General features: G+C 37.1%; 2 protein-coding genes across 4 annotated transcripts in view; both read right to left on the bottom strand.

The window, feature by feature from the left end:
• Positions 1-12,654, bottom strand: part of slc6a9 (solute carrier family 6 member 9) — a 60,390-nt gene extending 47,736 nt beyond the window's left edge. Inside the window, exon 1 of one of the 3 annotated variants that reach the window (XM_082172659.1) lies at positions 11,104-12,654. The gene's annotated coding sequence lies outside the window, so the exon portion shown is untranslated. Of the gene's footprint in view, positions 1-10,278; positions 10,478-10,557; positions 11,051-11,103 lie in introns of those variants that run through there. The other 2 variants (XM_082172658.1, XM_082172657.1) reach the window with 2 other exon arrangements.
• A 98-nt stretch (positions 12,655-12,752) lies between these two features.
• klf17 (Kruppel like factor 17) lies at positions 12,753-15,024 on the bottom strand. The gene is made up of 3 exons (XM_082172700.1): positions 14,865-15,024; positions 13,389-14,337; positions 12,753-13,270 (listed from the first exon to the last, which is right to left on the bottom strand). Exons 1-3 carry the CDS (start codon positions 14,985-14,987, stop codon positions 13,095-13,097), a joined length of 1,248 nt encoding a protein of 415 aa, XP_082028826.1. The 5' UTR covers positions 14,988-15,024; the 3' UTR covers positions 12,753-13,094.
• Between the last annotated feature and the right edge of the window lie 3,445 nt (positions 15,025-18,469).

Here is an 18,469-nt window from a genome sequence, read left to right as displayed (position 1 = left end):
TTACTGTCAGTTTAAGGTAACATCAATACTCAAGTAGCTCTTCACCAACTGGAGCCTCTTAAATCACTTTAATGTTGTTGTGATCCACTCATCTTGGCACAAGCCGACACTGTGAATCACGCATCCTGTATTAAAGTAAATGCTTCTCCAGACCAAGTAATTGAAATTAATACCTCAGCCTGGACGAGTGAACTTTTACTCATATTTATGGCGAGTGAAGTTGCACTAATATTTAAGTGGAAAATTACTGCTATAGAGTTTTGTTTTTTTGTCAATGAGAACATCAAACAAGGAGGGACGTGCAACAAACTATATACTGTAAATAGAATAACAAATTAACAACTGTACACACACACACACACACACACACTTGGTTTCGCTATCTTCGTGGGGATTCTCCAGGCGTAATGGTTTTTATACTGTACAAACTGTATATTCTATCCCCTAAACCTACCCATCACAGAAAACAAAAAACCATAATTTACTATGTTTATTAATGCATTTCCCCTGTGGAGACCGCTGGCTGGTGAATGTAGGTGATCTCAGGTTTTAATATGCTTATGGGGACATTTGGTGCCCACCAGTGCCCACAATGTAATATAAACCTGTACACACACACACACACACACACACACACAGTAAAAGCATGGACAAAAGTAGGTTAAGAGACAAGTATTCCATCCCTCAGCACCTCAAACCTTCACAAAAAGATGTTTTTATGTACAAAAAGCAGCAAGATAAGACATGAGATAAGCCAAGCAAACACTCTAAACCAATGACTCCCTTATCAGTATTGAGTTGTCTATTGCACCACACAAAATGTGCTGTTTACTGAATGAGTTGAGGGCTGCATATGGAAAAACTTAAAACTGTAACCAATAAGCACTTTAAACGTAGAAAAGTCTCCAGAAAGGACAGGGAGCATGCATTAACAACAACAACAATAATTAATATAGCTGCAAGCAGCAATTATCGGGGCCAAGCTCAAGACGACGATAAGATGGCCGGGAGTGTCGGACCAACTGCAACAATGAGCAATTAAAGAAATTTTTAAGATGATTTTAGGCAAAATGGGTGAACAAATTATATATAGTCACTAATAATATGATTTAATGGTTTGTCTATTTTGACCAATAGGTGGCGCAGTTACGAATGTGGTGTGGCAAGAGTGAGGAGACAATGACACATACAAAGTTTGTTGTTAATATGTCAAGGCATTGTAGAGATAAAGCCTGAATAGTAATTTTGGCATCATGCCTCAAATTTGCTGCTGCGGTATTCAAAAACGGTTTTGTCTATCGACACGAAGTCCATAACTTTTAGTCTGCACGGCCTGGAGATGATACGATTCGATTTTGGTGAAAATCGGACAAAGTTCGAAAAAGTAGGTTTTACAAGAAAATAAAGATGGCGGACAGGAAGTTTGGCCAAATATGGCAAAATTGGTATCCATGTTTTTCGGCATAACCGAAGGAATCTATTAAGACCAGTGACATTACAAAAGGGAAATTTATTCAAAAGTTATTAGCATTTTTGGAAATTTCCTTATAACTTTTGACCAAAAGGTGGCACTGTCTCAAAATCTTTTAAATACCTTCAGGGCATGGTGCTGATGGCACATACTGAGTTTCGTAATGTTACATCATTGCATTCATTAACTATAGCAGTTCATATCACAATACTGTATTAAAGTCAATGGGAATTTCATGTTTTGTTCTATTATAGCGCCAACAAGAGGCACAATCCCACTATTTTTTTTATGTGTATTCAGAGTGAGCCCATTCATGTGTGTGTCAAATTTGGTGAACAGATCTCATTTCGTTTTGGAGTTATAGACATTTATATGTATAAACGCATAAAAAGCCACCACTTTGTCTATTAGACTGTTCTCGATGTTCAGGGCCCAGACCACTAATTACTCAAAAGATACAGATTCTTGAGTTGTGCAATATTGTGTTTAAGCAAATATGGTATTACAAATCTGATCTTATTTAGCAATTACCCTTTTATGGACAGTATATAATACATATTAAAGGAACACGCCGACTTTTTGGGACTTTAGCTTATTCACCGTATCCCCCAGAGTCAAGTCAAGTCAAGTGACTTGACTAACATGTTGTGATTTGTATAGTCACAGCGTGTACAAATAAGGTCACATGAGACAATTTTTCATGATGGAAAAATCACGTCATAGGGTGCAATCGTATTGAGCTAGGGAATCAGAGGAAAAATAATTTTGTTTCTAGCCCTTATGATTCAAAAGTTATTAGCATAAACACGAGCGAAACTTTGGACAGTTAGTGGCGCTAGAGGGATTGAGTTAGAGACTCCAAATTTGCTATGGTGACAGTTCAGACTATCCTTTATCAGTGTCCCAAATTTCATAACTTCCCCGCGGGCTGCTATAGACCCCCAGAGCAGAAGAAGGAAGAAGAAGAAGAATAATAGGAATGCCTACGGATACAATAGGTGCATCCGCACCTTCGGTGCTTGGCTCCTAATAATTAAGAAATAGGTTTAAAAAATTTGTAAAAAAAACATATTGGAGAAAGGAGATGTTTAATCCACTAATAAAAACAAACCCAAACCACCATGTCACTATCAATTCATCAACAAAGCCAAATCAGAAGCTGGATGTTATTTAGTGTCACATAAAACATTAATTTGTTGTATTAAAAGTACACATAGAGCTGCAATAAGCTGCTTGAGTGAAAGACAAGTGGCTTGTGCAGCTTGAGGTCTCAGGTCTTGTTGTGGCCGGAAGTTGCCACTGTCACTGAATGCACATGTGGGAGCTGACACTCAATCTGGGGCAATACGCTGATTTCACGCAGCCGCCATTTTGAAATCGAAAGTGAGGCTCCGGTGGGAAGAACCCCGGAAGTAAAGATAAACAACAATGCCTTGGATTACCAACCTGAAGCTGCTGCCGCGATTTACACTATTGGATGTTAATATCCAATATAGGATATGTATATAGTTCATTCCTGCTTCTTTTTTTTACATTCTGAATTATATATATAAAAAAATTTATTTATAAATGAATTTCACTGTATATAGTCTAAAGTATGAAAGAAATGTATGAACATTTTTAGAATTGACACAACATCATTAAACACAACAATACGCCATCGCATTCACGACTCTCCTATGATTAAAGGCGACACTTCCGGTTTTCTTACCACCGGAGCCTCGCTTTCGATTTCAAAATAACGGCTGCGTGAAATCAGCGTATTCAACCCTACAGAAGAGACTGTTTTAAACTTTGCTGTGGGTGCGAGATATACCCTCCAAGTTCCAACAGAAGATATCCAACCAGTTCTGGGGCTGAGAAAACCTAATCCGCTTGTCAGCATCATTAGAATCTCAAGATGCTTGTGCTCATTACTAAGGCATTTTTGTTTAAAAACTGTATTAAAAAATGTATTAAAACTAGACTGATCACTGTAGAAACAGGACTTCAATAAATATTATTTCTCATTCTACTCACAATAATCACTGTCACAAATGTTTAATGGCCAATCAATTTAAGTATAACAGGGTTCAACTGGCTGCAGTGATAGCAAAGTTGATGAGTATTTCGCCCCCCTGGAATGTCACTAATATGAATGGAATCAGAAGACAATGCAGTGTTCCAGAAACCCAGTTGGATGTGGTGGGTGGAAGTTGGGAAGTCACCTTGCAGACACTGCTTGAAGTGGCTAATGAAGTGTCTACACTCCAAAGCTGTGGCAGGTCATAGGGTGGCTTTCATTAGCCGTGACGGGTGGAAAAGACAGCTTCCAACAGCCACAGAGACTTAAACCATCACATCGAACTCCCTCTCTTCAGTTTCATTGGCATTCACAAGCCCTGGCTAATCACGCAGGCATCATGCCTAGCATGCCTCGAACTGAACAGCCAATGGGATCACAATTCTAAAAACGAATTATGTAGAGATGTCAAATGTGTCCTGGTGTGGTTTGATGCACAAAAACAAGACTTTATCATTGAATCTGAAGTTATCTTATTTTATTAAGATTTTCAGTGTCGCCATAATTTATGTCATAATTTGAAGGGGGGATAAAAAAAGAGTCCCATTATTGTAACATATGTCAACCTAAAGTCTTTCATTCCAAAATCTAATTATCATTTAACAGTGAATGTCATCAGACAAAAACTTAGAAAAGGCAAAATAAACATTTTACATTTTCCTAGCAAGAGCAAAACATCTTTCACTAGACTGGTAGCTATTTTAAGGTTTATGCTTATCAATTTGGACCTGAAAGCCATGATTACAACTGAGCAGCTGTAGTAGCATGATATGATGTACTGCACCACCTCAACTCCACCCAACACAGATAACACAGAGCAGCTCCAAAACACTGCGATGCCTTCCTACTACAGTGAACTTTAACTCACACATGTGAGTAGAAATCGAGACTCAACAAACCATTCGACTATTCTTTAATAAACCAAGGCGATTATGATAAGGATCAAGATTTTAAAGTATTCTGCGGCGCTTTTCTATGATTTGTCCAGTAAATGACAGACCATCATGACAGTATCAAATGTGGCAATATTTTACACTTGTGTGACACAGGACCTTTAGCACGACAAAACATTGATAGAAATAAAATGTATTAACACAACAGTGATATAAGCAGTTCCTAAACCCGCCAAAAAGAAAGGACACTTCTTTCTTTGGTTTTTAATTATTTTTGGATCATTTTTCTGTTATGTTGCTCATCCATGAAATGGATGCTATCTGATGCCTGTTGAAATGGATGCTATATGAAGCCGGATTCAGTTGCTACCCAGGTAAGTTTGAGATTAGTTTGAGCAAACTCTGTTGGATTGGTTTTTAGCAGTGTTCATCGCCATTGTAACATTGCAAGGCTAATCTGCTCTGGAGCAGGTTTTATTCTGGGTTAGAGATCGCAAACCAAAACTGGACTAATCAGCTGTAAGCACAGTGACATATATGTGATGCAATAAAGCCACTCCTCTTGTATCTCTCGATCCAAAATTGAAGCAGTTTATAGTGAAAAATATTTAGAGACAAAATTGAACCTTTTGCAGCTAATTATTTAATACATTTAAATTATATGAATTATCATTATAATTATGTATAATTCATATTTTTACTATAGGGCAGTTGAATGCTATAATCTGATTGGTTGACGAACATTCTAAGGTGTGCAATTATTTTCAGGAAAACGCACGGCTAAAGTAGTTCCAGGCAGGTCTTGACTGCATTACAGTCCGCATGCCGTCACCGTTTTCACAGATTCACGTTTTTGACGTTTACACGGAGATGGTAACGGTATCGCTTTCAAAACCCGTTTTCAAAAACTTGCACTTAGAAACCTACTTTAAAGTTTGAGTTCTCAGGCCACCAAAATGCTGTTGTTGTGTAAATGAACAGCCAGAACACATTAAAAGTTTTCTGTTTTCAGTTGAAAATGGTGTTGTGTAAGCGGCCCCTAAGTTAATAACTAATGATTTTTACAACGGAAGTGAATCAATTAAAAAAGTACTTAAGCTAGACAATTACTTTTCTTCTTGAGCTGCAGCTGCTGTACAACCAAAACAATCTTTGTTGCATTAATTTCCTATTCTCACTGTAAAGCTGCTTTGAAACAATCTGTATTGTAAAAATCGCTATATAAATTAAGGTGACTTGACTTGACTATAACGGGTAATATTACCCACACAACCCATTGCGCTTTGGAGGAGGATTCAGTTCAGAACTACAAACATGAATAAAAAGTGTTAAAAAACATGGCGGGTGTACACGACCGACGGTTAAGTAGAGAGGTTTAGATAAAGGGGTTTGAGTGACTAATAATCAACATTTTACCTGATAAAACAATATTTATTTAATGTTGTTGTCCATGTTATATTTCATCTTTATTCAACAATGTGGACTTTTATAAAGATCCATTAGGCCATTAACTTTTAAATGCATCTTAATGCAAACACATGAGGAGAGCTCTCAGCATGAAAGATCAACGTGCAACTTTCTCTCCAATACAGTACGAAATTCAATTCAATTAAATGTGGAGGATTTTAACTGTGACAAGATGACTGACAGGCCAGCTTACACTGACAAAATGAGTGTAACTATGCAGAGCGTCCGTTGAAAGACGTGATAGTATGTCCCAAAGCTTGACTACTTTTTTGCTATGTACTTTTTCTTCACAAAGAGTAGCCTACATACTTTTAAGGCTTGGTTAGTATGGCAAGTAGGCAAATTTGGGACACAGCACCTGAGTTGACAGGGAAGGTTAATACCGAGTGTTGTGAGCCAGCTGAACCTAAACGAAACCGGGTTGGAATTGTATGTTTTTGTCAACTCGACCTATTCTGAAAACTATCTTCGTGCAGCAGGCCTCTGGAGGTGTTATCTGTAGATAATTTAAAGCACAAGAGTTAATCTAAATTCATTAGAATAACAAACTTTGCGCAATTTCCTGGCAAATATTCAACTCAGAGTTCAATCCATCAATCTGAAGTACTCGGTCATGCACTTATTGTACATTTTATAAACATACGGTATAACTGGACATTTAAGCAACAACATAGAAAAAAATGAACTAAAATGATAACATTGCTGTGATTACTGATTTTGTGGTTTTCAGCAAAGAAGAATACTGGGAATAACTTTTTACAATCTAACCATTTTTCCTTTTCCTTTTTTGTTTTTGTTTCTAACCATATGTCTCTGCAGTTTGTCTAGTTTTCCCTCCTTCCTCCCAGGTTGTTTAAACGGGATAGGCTAACTAACTACTGAAAACAGACATGATCAAATTTACAGGAATTCATCAGGTCTTGTCCACAGTATTTCCGAAAATCAATGACTGGAAAAATTCTTGAATCTTAACATTAGGAAGTTCAAGCATGACAGTACATCCCATAGAAAAACAACAACATTCCTGACTTCCACTCAACCAGCAAGGAAATATTGTTCGTACAGCCATTTAATCCCATTTACTTTACATTGTGGACAAATGGTGGACAGTCTGTCTGGCCAGGAAATTTAACGTTTTGATTTTCGGTCTGATGAAGGTGCCCATGCATGGGAGCACTAATTGTGAAAAACAGAACTACCTTCCGAGACTACACGTGCACAAACATTTGTAGGAGCTGGGATTTTTCAAAAGGCTTCAAAAAAGTAATCCTAAATCTTTCAGAATTTCTCACAAATTTCCATGAGGAAACTATCACCAGTTTTCTGACTGACTTTTAACCCCTAAATTGCACATACAACAAATATACAAAACAAAACAAAACTTTAAATGGTGAATTATGGCCATAGCAAAAGATAAAACAAACAAAAAAGTCCTTTTGAAATTCACACTCTGGCACCTTTCCGGTTTGTGACATAGAATGTCGAAACATGAAATTTGTTTTTATGTGTGGGAGCTAAACCACACTATGCAAGGTACAGAGGAAGTGTTTTGACAGCGTGGTCACTTAATGCATGATTTGACACACCTCTATGCACTGCTCTGCTCAATCATAAATGATCTTGACATGTTTGAGCACAGATGGGCCCAGATGTTGCTGTGTGGTATGATTATCCTACATCTTCTCATCTCTTTAGTGGTAAAAATTATCTCAGCGTGCCCAACATGCGTTTAAGCATGATGGATAGGCACGTGCAAAGTATGCTATAACAATCTGTTACATCACAGGTTAACCTAATTTCTTCTGAGGCCTGTGTGCAACTGAATGTTGGAGGTTGGTTTTTTATTTGTTTACTAATGGCCTTTTCCTTATTTTGTTTAAGGAAATTGGAAAGACCCATGCATAGCTGATATAAAAAACAGCATGACTAGCAATTTCCTACTACTTTATTCTGAAAAAACAGAGATTCAAATTATTTGACAAAAAAACGTCCTCACATAATAACTTAGAATACTGTCTAACACTTGATGGCTGCTCTGTCAAGTCCTCGTCGTCGGTTAGGTATTGCTCTTTGTTACCAATCTTTCATTTGAAAGTCACGTGTCTAGTATCTGTAAAACCGCATGTTTTCATCTTAAAAATATATCTAAATTACGTCATATGCTCTCAATGAAAAATGCAGAACAATTAGTTCATGCGTTCATGACATCAAGGCTAGATAATTGTGATGCTATTATGGGTGGTTGCCCTGCATGCTTAATAAACAAACTACAGCTGGTCCAAAATGCAGCAGCTCGAGTTCTTACCAGAACCAGGAAGTTTGACCATATTAGCTCCGTTCTGTCAACACTGCATTGGCTCCCTGTTAAACATCGTGTACATTTTTCAATATTGCTGATTACTTACAAAGCACTAAATGGTTTCGCTCCCCAGTACTTGAGCGAGCTCTTAACGCATTATAGTCCTTCACGTCTATTGCGATCTCAAAACTCTGGCCAGTTGATAATACCTAGAATATCACAATCGACTGCTGGCGGTAGATCCTTTTCCTATTTAGCACCAAAACTTTGGAACAATCTTCCTAACATTGTCCAGGAAGCAGGCACACTGTCAGTTCAAATCTAGACTAAAAACACATCTCTTTGGCATAGCATACACATAACACATTATAGACTTCTATAATTCAATGTTAGGCTGCATAGATTAGGTCAGCCGGAACCAGGAATACTCCCCATAAATCCTGATGTACTTGTTACATCATAAGAAGAATGGCGTCTATGCTAATATTAGTCTCTCTGTTTATCCGAGTTTTACCGCAGTCCGCCGGATCCAGGCCGTATCCAGATCTGATGAAGGACCTGCACCTGGACACGATGACAACGCAGTCCTGAAGTGTCAACCAGTCCCTCCCCTGTGAAGGCCTCCTTCCCTTCCCTTTACTTCAGTACAGATAAAATTTTGTCAGGATAATTCCGGTTCGCGTGGCTACGCAGACGCGACAAAAAAATTCTGTATTATAAATTTCTAAGGCCAGACAAGTAGTTTATTGAGGGTTGATTTGTAAAGGACTACACGCCTGCGCACATATATATTCAAACGTGCATACCTTTGGACTGAACACGTAATGCGCATGTGCACGTCTGCATTTTCGCGGGTTTGCATTTTTGAGGTTTGCGCAGAGATAACAGATAATCGTTTGCACCTTCGAACTTATTTCAGTGAGTGCGTTCTCGAGACACCAGGCACTGTTTTGGTGCGGATGGGCGGCCGGATGCGAATGCTGCAAAAATGCTAGTTTAGGCTAAATATCAAAACAGTGCTATGAATATTGTTTCTTTTAAAAAATACCACAGTAACTGAGTTTTAGCCAGAAATAGTAAATCATTCCAGAAATCTCTATTCTCTACCTTTAAAATAGAAGCATCCACTATATGACAAAGTTACAAATTAAGCATAGAAAGAAAACTGAACATGTTAAAATAACTAAACTAAATATCTTTGTTATCCTGAAAAGCAGTTAAAGTAGGGTAATACTGTATTATTTTAGTACTTTACTACTTGATAAAAAATGCATGAGAAAGTATTACACCTAAACTACAGGAGAAGTTCAAGACATATGACATCAAAACCACCAGACATAAGTGTAATAGATACATGATCTCATTTGTAGGTCACTTTGAATAAATGTAAATGTAATATGAGAAACCAAAAGTTATGTGTAACAACATTCTGTGACAATATTTTTTCAAGAACGTTAGGCTACTGAATATATGACTTTCTGTAATTTCTTTAGCTATATCTAATGTTTGTTGTTTAAGAACAAAGATTACATATTCATCATTGAGACAATTTAGGTGCCTGCCCTGAGTCTGAAGAAAGAGTCAAGCTAAGCAAGAGTGCTAGCTGACATTTGCCACAGTAAATGATTCCAATCAAAACGATTAAAAGGTGTCGCATATCTGGTAATCTTAAGTCATTTAAATTGAACATGAATCTGAAAACGAAAGCAAGAGGAAAAAAACCCTTTAAACCGCTAGAATAATTTTCACCGCCTGATATGGAGGAATTTGGTTTAACAGGCCCTTCACATGCAAGTTTATTAAACAATAAATAGCTAACATTAAAGGATGTAATTATTCTATAGCTTAGGGTTCAAAATATAAAACACCATCATTGCTGACACTTTTTCCGCACTGATGTTGTTAGTAGAAATAAATCTGACCTGAAACGAACAAGTAATAGTTTAACGTTTCTATTAAACTGAATATCTGTACAATTATAGTAAGTCTTTAAACCGAGGAACGTCTTACTGGTGCTATGAAATAAAATACGGAAGGATTATTCAGCTGTAGTGTAGGCTACCTCGTGTAGTATCATTGGTCTTACCATCGCTTGCTCCTCGGTGTTATACAGAAGGCAGCACTGTCAGTGGATCTGTTACAAATGCTCTGAAAGTAGGCTATTACCGGCGTCTAAAGAGTTTTGAACACCATCTTCTCATTAAATTGATGGACACTTCTTTGATAAACTTCCAATTTTCAAAGTGCACGCTCTGTTCAGATGTGGCCCAGCCCCCTTGATAAAAAAGACCCTCCCATACACCACACGTGAAGATGGTGTTGAAGTTGTAGAGCTCTTAAATCATTTCAGCATAATGTAACTTACCTAACAGTGCGCCGACTGACCGTTGTTATCTGAAATAAGATATTATCCGAAAATACTACACCATAAGCATAAATGAAAATTCGTTAAAAAAAATAACTCTGAAATAATTTGGACGTGTAATAAACAGAATAAAAACATATAAATTAAATTATTAGCATAGGTTATGATTAACAGCCTTAACAGATGGTCTGGCTAAGATTAAGATTTACCGGTTATGAGCACGTGCGTTTTGCTGCGGTTGGTGGATGTTTCCGGGAGACAATAGACCTGGCTGCGACTATAGTCATTGAGTAACAGTTTCACATTGAAACTGCAAATAAAACTGTAAAACTCTTATATTTTTATTAACTTGCTACTTTCTAACTCATCTATTTTTGGTTTCTGGACCCTTTAAATGTAATAAATGTAAAAAGAGTGAGGTGTGCTGCCAAAACCTTACGGCTCTGTCGCATAGCAACACATTTCGAAGCAAACACAAAAAAGGGAGCGTGGAATGAATATCATGGGTGAAATGAGGACATTTAGCGACAGACGCACATTCGTTACCTTTTTGTTCTCTAAAAGATGCTGGAAGACGATATAACGAGGATATTATACACGCTTCCCCATTCACGCGCCGTTGCGCAGCGTAGCGGTGGGTTTAACAACTGCTAGCAATACAAACGAGTGCTTGCTTGGCTTCAGCTGTAAGATGTAAGGTGTACCATTGGTCCCTCTCTAAATTTGCCGCTCTGTTGAAAAAATGGCATGAATACGCAATTATATTAAATTATTTCTCCGAAGAGGCAGAATGCAGAGTCTAATCTAAATGACATGGGGACTTATGGAAAAAACGAAAGTATTCAGAGTCATAAGTGTGTTGGTAAACATCTTTGTGATAGTTAACGTTGCTGTCATGCCATAAGCATTTATGCCATACAATTGGTAACCTAGCTATTGATAGCTTCATTAAACCACAAGTAAACCACATGTTGAAAGGGATGAAAGTCTGCATATTCTGTCTCTGCATCATTATTCAGATAATTCATTATTAATGCTAACATTTTAATAGTTAAAGGAGTGTTTGGGAAAATGAGGAGCAATATAACTTACTTAACGAAATTTCAAATGAATTCTTACTCTGGTTAGATTAATATGATTTATCATTTTTCTTGTACATTTAAAGTTATTTTTACATTTACAGTTGTATCTTGTTCACCAGTTGCCTACTTCTAAACGAACAACATCTTTGTTAGTGTGCTCCTCCACTACATGTGACATTGCATCAGGTGTAATATCAGAGACAAAACTTAGGGAAGACTGCCATCTCGTGGTAGAAATTGATACTTGCAGATTAACTTTACACAACGAAAATTAATTATGATTTTGATATTTAACGATGCGAACGAACGTTGGATTGTGCTCTAAATGTCTGAAACAGCCTGATTTTTTTTACTTAAATGTGAAAAGTAGCCTACTTCTTATATTCGAGACTCGAGAAAAAAACTCCCCTGTAGAAACGTGTTATGACTTCTTGCCAGGACTCAGGAGAGGCCGAGAGGGATACTGTAAGTGTTTTATTGTAACAAAACGCAAGCAACATGTGTAGTTTCGATTATGAATTATTTTTCATAAACGTCACGTCAGTCTAAGTAAGCTTATGCTACCGTTGGTTTGAGAACACATGAGGTTCTGTGGCTACACTGCTTACATATTTTCAGACAGTAGAGGGCGACATACTGTAGCTTTGAAAGACTAGTAGCAGTGACATGTTGTAGCCAATATTAGAATCCTGTATGTTCTAGACGACTAAATGTATTACTTACAATGTGTGATGATTAAGAGGATTATAATAGTTGACAATGATGGTGATGTTGCATAAGTTAATTACTTGATTTTAGAGTATTTAGAGTGACGATGAGTAGGCTAGGCCTAACTAGGCATTAGACATTTTTAAAGGCATTTAAAAAAAAAAAAAATAGGGCCTACATGAAGAGTGTAGGCCTACAAATCACATGAAAAACATTTCTTTTAATTTTATTTGTTTGATAAATATTTATATTAGGCTATCAATTTACATGATTAATTTATTTTGCCAGTTTTCCATTTATTTATTTTGTTTGTTTGCACCCAGTGCAATGGAGTAAAACGTATTTGTGCTATTATGCTCTTTGTGTAGAAATAAGTAACTTAAGAAAATGAGACAAAAGGCTGAGTACAAAAAAAGAAAATGCTTTTAATTCTGAAAATCCATGAAAAAAATACTCCCTGACTTGATACAAATGTTTAAATGGAGATTTAAAAAAAAAAAAACATATAGCCTATACAAAAGTATGGGTCCTGCCCCGTTTTTATACATCTGGGAAAGTACTACATAATTTACCTTCTAAATGAACAAGAATCTCCTTCTATTAAATACTGACATAATTTAAAGGAAATTACATTATACTGCTATTCACATAATAACTGCTGTCCCAAAAAAGGAATTGTCTTAACAATATAAAATTCTCTTGTCGTTTAAAATAGATAGTGTCTTTCTTTTTTTCTTCTTTTTTTTTTTACATGTGCCTCTTCATGTGCAGGGCCAGGTGATCCGAGCGGGAGAAAGCTCTCTCGCACAGGTGGCACTGAAACGGCCTGTGTCCGGTGTGTTTCCTGTAGTGACGCGTCAACTCGTCCGACCTGGCGAACTTCCAGCCACAGCCTTCCCAACTGCAGTGGTAGGGTTTCTCACCTGTGAACAGAAAGGGGGAAACATTTATTAGTGTGTACCAAAACGTTAAAAGTCGAGGTTAAAAGTCAGAGATTAAGTAAAAACAACATGTGAAATAAAACTCAACCACATAGCCTACCTGTGTGTGTCCGCATGTGCGCTTTCAAATGGGAGCTTTTCGTGTACGTTTTCCCACATCCAGGGAAATCACAGCTGTGCGTCGCTGTCCGTTTTCGTGCCCATGACCGACGCCCTCGTTTTGGCTTGCTGTCTTCTGGGTTTAAAAATCCCAGGAGCGGTGAGGATGGTGGAGTCAGCATCACACCTGGCATGGCCGGGTGATTTGCCCGCAATGGTTCGCTAAACATACTGTAATGTCCGTGATACTGATGCTGGGCGTATTGAGGAGGAAAAGACGCGCTATTCATGAACTGCTGTTGATGTGCAATGTCAATGTGATGGTGAGAGTTCATTTCAGTTAGGATGCAGTCTTTCCTCCCTAAAATGTCCCGAGGCACATCGTGTTGCACGTGATGCCCATAAGTCATCACGCGCTGGGGTTCTTGTTCATAATAATGACCCACGTAGTCGTTGGCCATCATGCAGGATTGCTCGTGGTTTTCAGATTTTATTTTGTATCCCATGTTATTAGAAGTGGACACATGGTTTCGACAGTTTAGAGCCCTTAGTTCAGTGTACTCCAGTCTGTCTACATGTCTGTCTTTAAAATCATGCGAGTCGCCATGATAATTCATGTCCGAGGTAAACAACTCGGCTACCAGACTGTGGCCGGGACGTGCGGTAAAGTTGTTGCCACAAAAAGCGTTCGGCGTCGGGTGACATCCATCGCTGTCGTATACAGTACTGCAGCTTTCGGGTGACTCCGGTAGAGAATAGGCGGGCGGCGGTTGCGCTGAGTTGTTGTCAATGTCAGACGTGACCGAGTTGGACAGAATGAACTCTAGATCCAAAAACTTGGAAAGATCGTCCTCGTCTTTGGCCAAAGATGGAGATTCGACAATGCTGAACTCAACCTCGATGAGGGGTCTCACGTCTCCAACTGTCTTAGTTGGGTCAACTTTCCAGTCCTGAGGAAGGAAAAACATTCGGGTTAGACACCTTTCTCAGATGATCGGTGATTAAAATAAAATTTTAAAGTCCACTAAGCAAGAATATTTATAAAGATGTAATATTACACTTGTGTAGGCTAAATTAGGCTAATGACTTCCAATAAAAAAAAAAAATTAAAAACAGTGTTCAGCACAAATTTGGGATTCACAACACAGTCAAAACGTCAACTATCTTTCATTATGTTAACAAAACACTTAGTTCTTGCAATGTAGGCTAAATAGGCTATAATGACAGTTTTTATGTTTTGCAAATGAAGCTACTATACGATCATAATTGGCCTACAGTATAAGGAAAGCTATCTAATGTTGTAATGGTTTTCTCCTCGGACGTTTTTTTTTTTTTTTTTTTACCTCTATTTATTTTCCATAAATTTGTAGGATAACTCCTGCGATTAGTTAAACGTAAAACACACAACGAAATGTATAAATACACTCAAAATACTTTTAAAATATAGTCTACCTTAAATAACTTTAAATGAACTCACCCGAACAATTTCAGACTGCTTTTGGTCTATAATCTGGTTGCTTGAAAAAGTATTTATCGAAGGCAACATCGCATCTGCAAGAGCCATGTTGCAAATGTTAGGGAGTTGTTCAGTCTCATTCATCCGAGACAGACAATGCGTCTCTAATACGTTTGACTGGCTTCCTACCTGTCCCATTATAAGGAGTGTCGTGTGGGCGTGCTCTCGTGACGTTGGTCATGTAGTTGTAGCCTATCAAGTATTTACTCTGGCTATCCTTAACAACATGTAAATATTGTCAAAGCACATTTGATTATTTGGCCTATAATTAAACGTATAATTAATAGCCTAAAACGTAAAATGAATCTCCTTGTTCCATTAAATTGTGAAGACTAGCCTACTTACAGTATGTAGAGTATCTATGTTCTTGGAGGATAACAGAATTAGACATTCTAAAATGTGCACGCTGAACCTGCTGTTGCAGTTTCATTGCAAAAAAATCTCACATCACACCATATTTAATAAGAATTCGGTTAATCATACGCATACGATTGTGTAGATTCAAGAACAAAGTAAAAACTTGTACCTCCAAATAATTATACTAATGAATGTAAGCGGCTGGTCGAATTTGTCATTCATTGGACTTTCCCCCCCCCTGAATTCTGAGTGTAGTTTGAGTGCTGAAGGGGGCGCCACAAACCCCATGCTCGGCCAAACTTCTTGTAGTTTATTGGAGGGCCATTCAAACCGTATTATTTTGGTATATATATATATAAATCTATTAAAATGTGTTGAAAATATTCAAAATAAATTATTTATCATTTTATTATTTATAGGGTCTATATTAAATGTGTGTGGTAGCCTAAACAATGCTTGATATTATATTGCAAACAACAAAAGAAAATGTTTCAAGAGGACAACAGAAATCATTGGCTAAATTAATTACTGTTAAAACAAACATTTTATATAATGTGGAGCCAAATGTTTCAGTCAACTAGCGACATTACTGTGAGTTTCACCTCTTCATTCGTATTAAAATTGACCTGATCTAATGTGTCTGATAGGTATTAATTTATCCAGATCGAACTCCTGCTTAATTAGCATATGAAAACCAGCTGTAAAATCTCGGAGCCATCGAAACAACATGATAATCTCAATGTTCAACAATGCAGGTACATGTTAGGTTAATGATCTCTGAGTCAATAGACCACCTCTTTCAGTTGATTAAAATGTAAATGAATGGCCTAATGCTCTCGGGCTTATTTTAGAGGCAAGGCTTTAACCAAAACACTCTATTCCACCTGATGCCTTCAAGACGTGGCATTAAATATCCCCGACACAGTTAAAGTGTTGGTAGAATACAAAAAGCCTACTAGACATTTTATTTCAAAATTGGCTAAAATATTTTATGACTGTAGGCCTATCTGAATATTTGCAGAGAAACAATGAAACGTTTTTCGCGTGCCGTTTCTTCTGCTCTGTGCAAACCAGCTGCATTTGCACAATCTGATTCTGTCGGTTTATATAGTCCAGTTATTTTTACCCTTTCTACGTAATTCAGATTCCGGTACAATTGCATTGTCTGGAGAGAGAGAGAGAGGTGGAAATGGAAATGGATAGAATTTCCTGAAATACAAAGGGTGTCCTTTCCCCCAGCACAAGCAGAGTAAGTTTAATTTAATTGTAAAAATATACAACTGAAGGCAACATACGTGCGAAATATTCAAGACACCGAACCTGTTCTCTGTGTAGCACACACACACACACACACACACACACACACACACACACACACACACACACACACACACACACACACACACACACACACACACACACACACACACACACACACACACACACACACACATATACTTAAAACATCAAAGCTGCATGGTTTACCATTATTATAGTTGTTTATTATTATTATTATTATTATTATTATTATTTATTTTGTTTATTTGACCGCTACATTTTGATACAATTGATACCAATTTTTGGATGTATTTTGCGATAAGAGCCTTACGCGTCCTGTCCTTGAAAGGAACGAGAGTTTGGTTTCTTTTCTTTTTTTTCCTTTTTTCCTTTTTTTTTTCTCTTTGTTGTTTTCTAAACACAATTAAGGAGATTGCAGATTGGCAGACAGGACACCGTCTTCCCGGAGACATTCAGTTGTATTTACAAGATGCATAATGTTGACAGATATTTTTTTTCACTGTCCACTTTAACTGATTCACGAGTGAAGCTAGATTAACATTATGGATACAAATGCGCGTCTCTTTAAAGATAAACAGATAGGCCCACATACCAAATATTTTATTTTATTAAGAGATTCAAAATGTATGTCGGTCCTGGAATAGGTAGGGGACAGAAATAAACCCCTTAATAAATATTATAAGAAACATTAACTGTGTGCATTTCATGTTGTTTTTTATATAAAAATAATAATAAAGTTGACCATAACACTGACAAAAGCATTTTTTGAGTGACTTTACAATATTGTAAATATGCCCTGATATATGAGTTGTGTTTGCATGGACTTACTTAGAATGTCCTTGATTGTTACAGCATTTCCCTGATAATATTGGCTTTGATAGACTACTAACACTAAACAGTAGGCTACATGTGTGGCAGGATAAAACAAGCAGGCACATTTTCAACAGGCACACACACACACACACACACACACACACACACACACACACACACACACACACACACACACACAGTAATTGGCTTTTGATGATATATTTAACAAAAACATTATACTCATTAGTCATAATGGACTGAAGCTGTCTGAGCAACACTTCACTTGCATGTTATTTTCTAAATAAAAACATTTCATAATGTTTGTGTAAAACAAACCTTGCTTTCTAACAGATAAAGCAGCAGATTAGTGAGTATTTAGTCTGTCTAAGACGTGCAAGCCTTTTTTTGTTGGATTTTTAGGGAGATCAGATAAGGAAAATGTTGATTTTATGAAGGAACACAATCCGAGAGTCTCCACCCTTACACACGTATGTCTTGTAAATGATACGTGAGCTTTGGCAAGTATATGTGCAGCAAACATCACTGTTTACATCCATGTATACATTATGTGCATGTATAATAATCTTTATTTTTTATTATTTTTATTAACTAGTTACACTGATACATGTAAATGAGATTGTGATACAAACACAAAGTAGCTGCAGTTAACTTTCTCACACACGGATGGACAATCAAACACTGACCCAACAGATTCCAGCCTGAATTCATGCATACATATCTATTTATCACTTTTGTATTAATGGCAAAAGGGCATGTTGTAGCAACACTCCTTAAGACACGTTGAGAAGAATTGCCTTTCAGGGTACACAGGTTCCTTCATCATCATACCTCTCCATTTTGCTGCTAAATGTAGTGACTAATGGCTGAGTCAGTCACCACACACCCACAATCAATTGTATCCATAAACAATCTGCATCTCCTGCTTGTACTAACTGATTACATTGTTGAATTCACATTCAAACCTGTGTTCAATATTGCAGAAATCCTCTTATAAACATTACATTAAAAGAGGATTTATAAGTTTATGCCATATGCCATTTATTACATAATTGATGAATTTCATTTCATTACAAAAT

The sequence above is a fragment of the Leuciscus leuciscus genome (assembly GCF_965113295.1).
Source record: "Leuciscus leuciscus genome assembly, chromosome: 6".
Taxonomy (NCBI): Eukaryota; Metazoa; Chordata; class Actinopteri; order Cypriniformes; family Leuciscidae; genus Leuciscus; species Leuciscus leuciscus.
Note: the sequence above shows the minus strand (reverse complement) of the source record. Positions and strands in the feature narration are given on the sequence as shown.

What these genes read in the sequence shown, in the direction of transcription:
- klf17 (XM_082172700.1), bottom strand. Translation starts at nt 14,987, where the DNA reads ATGAATGAGACTGAACAACTCCCTAACATTTGCAACATGGCTCTTGCA. An exon ending in AGCAGTCTGAAATTGTTCGG is followed by an intron (nt 14,338 to 14,864) that starts GTGAGTTCATTT and finishes TTCCTTCCTCAG; the next exon opens with GACTGGAAAGTTGACCCAAC. An exon ending in GCACATGCGGACACACACAG is followed by an intron (nt 13,271 to 13,388) that starts GTAGGCTATGTG and finishes TTCTGTTCACAG; the next exon opens with GTGAGAAACCCTACCACTGC.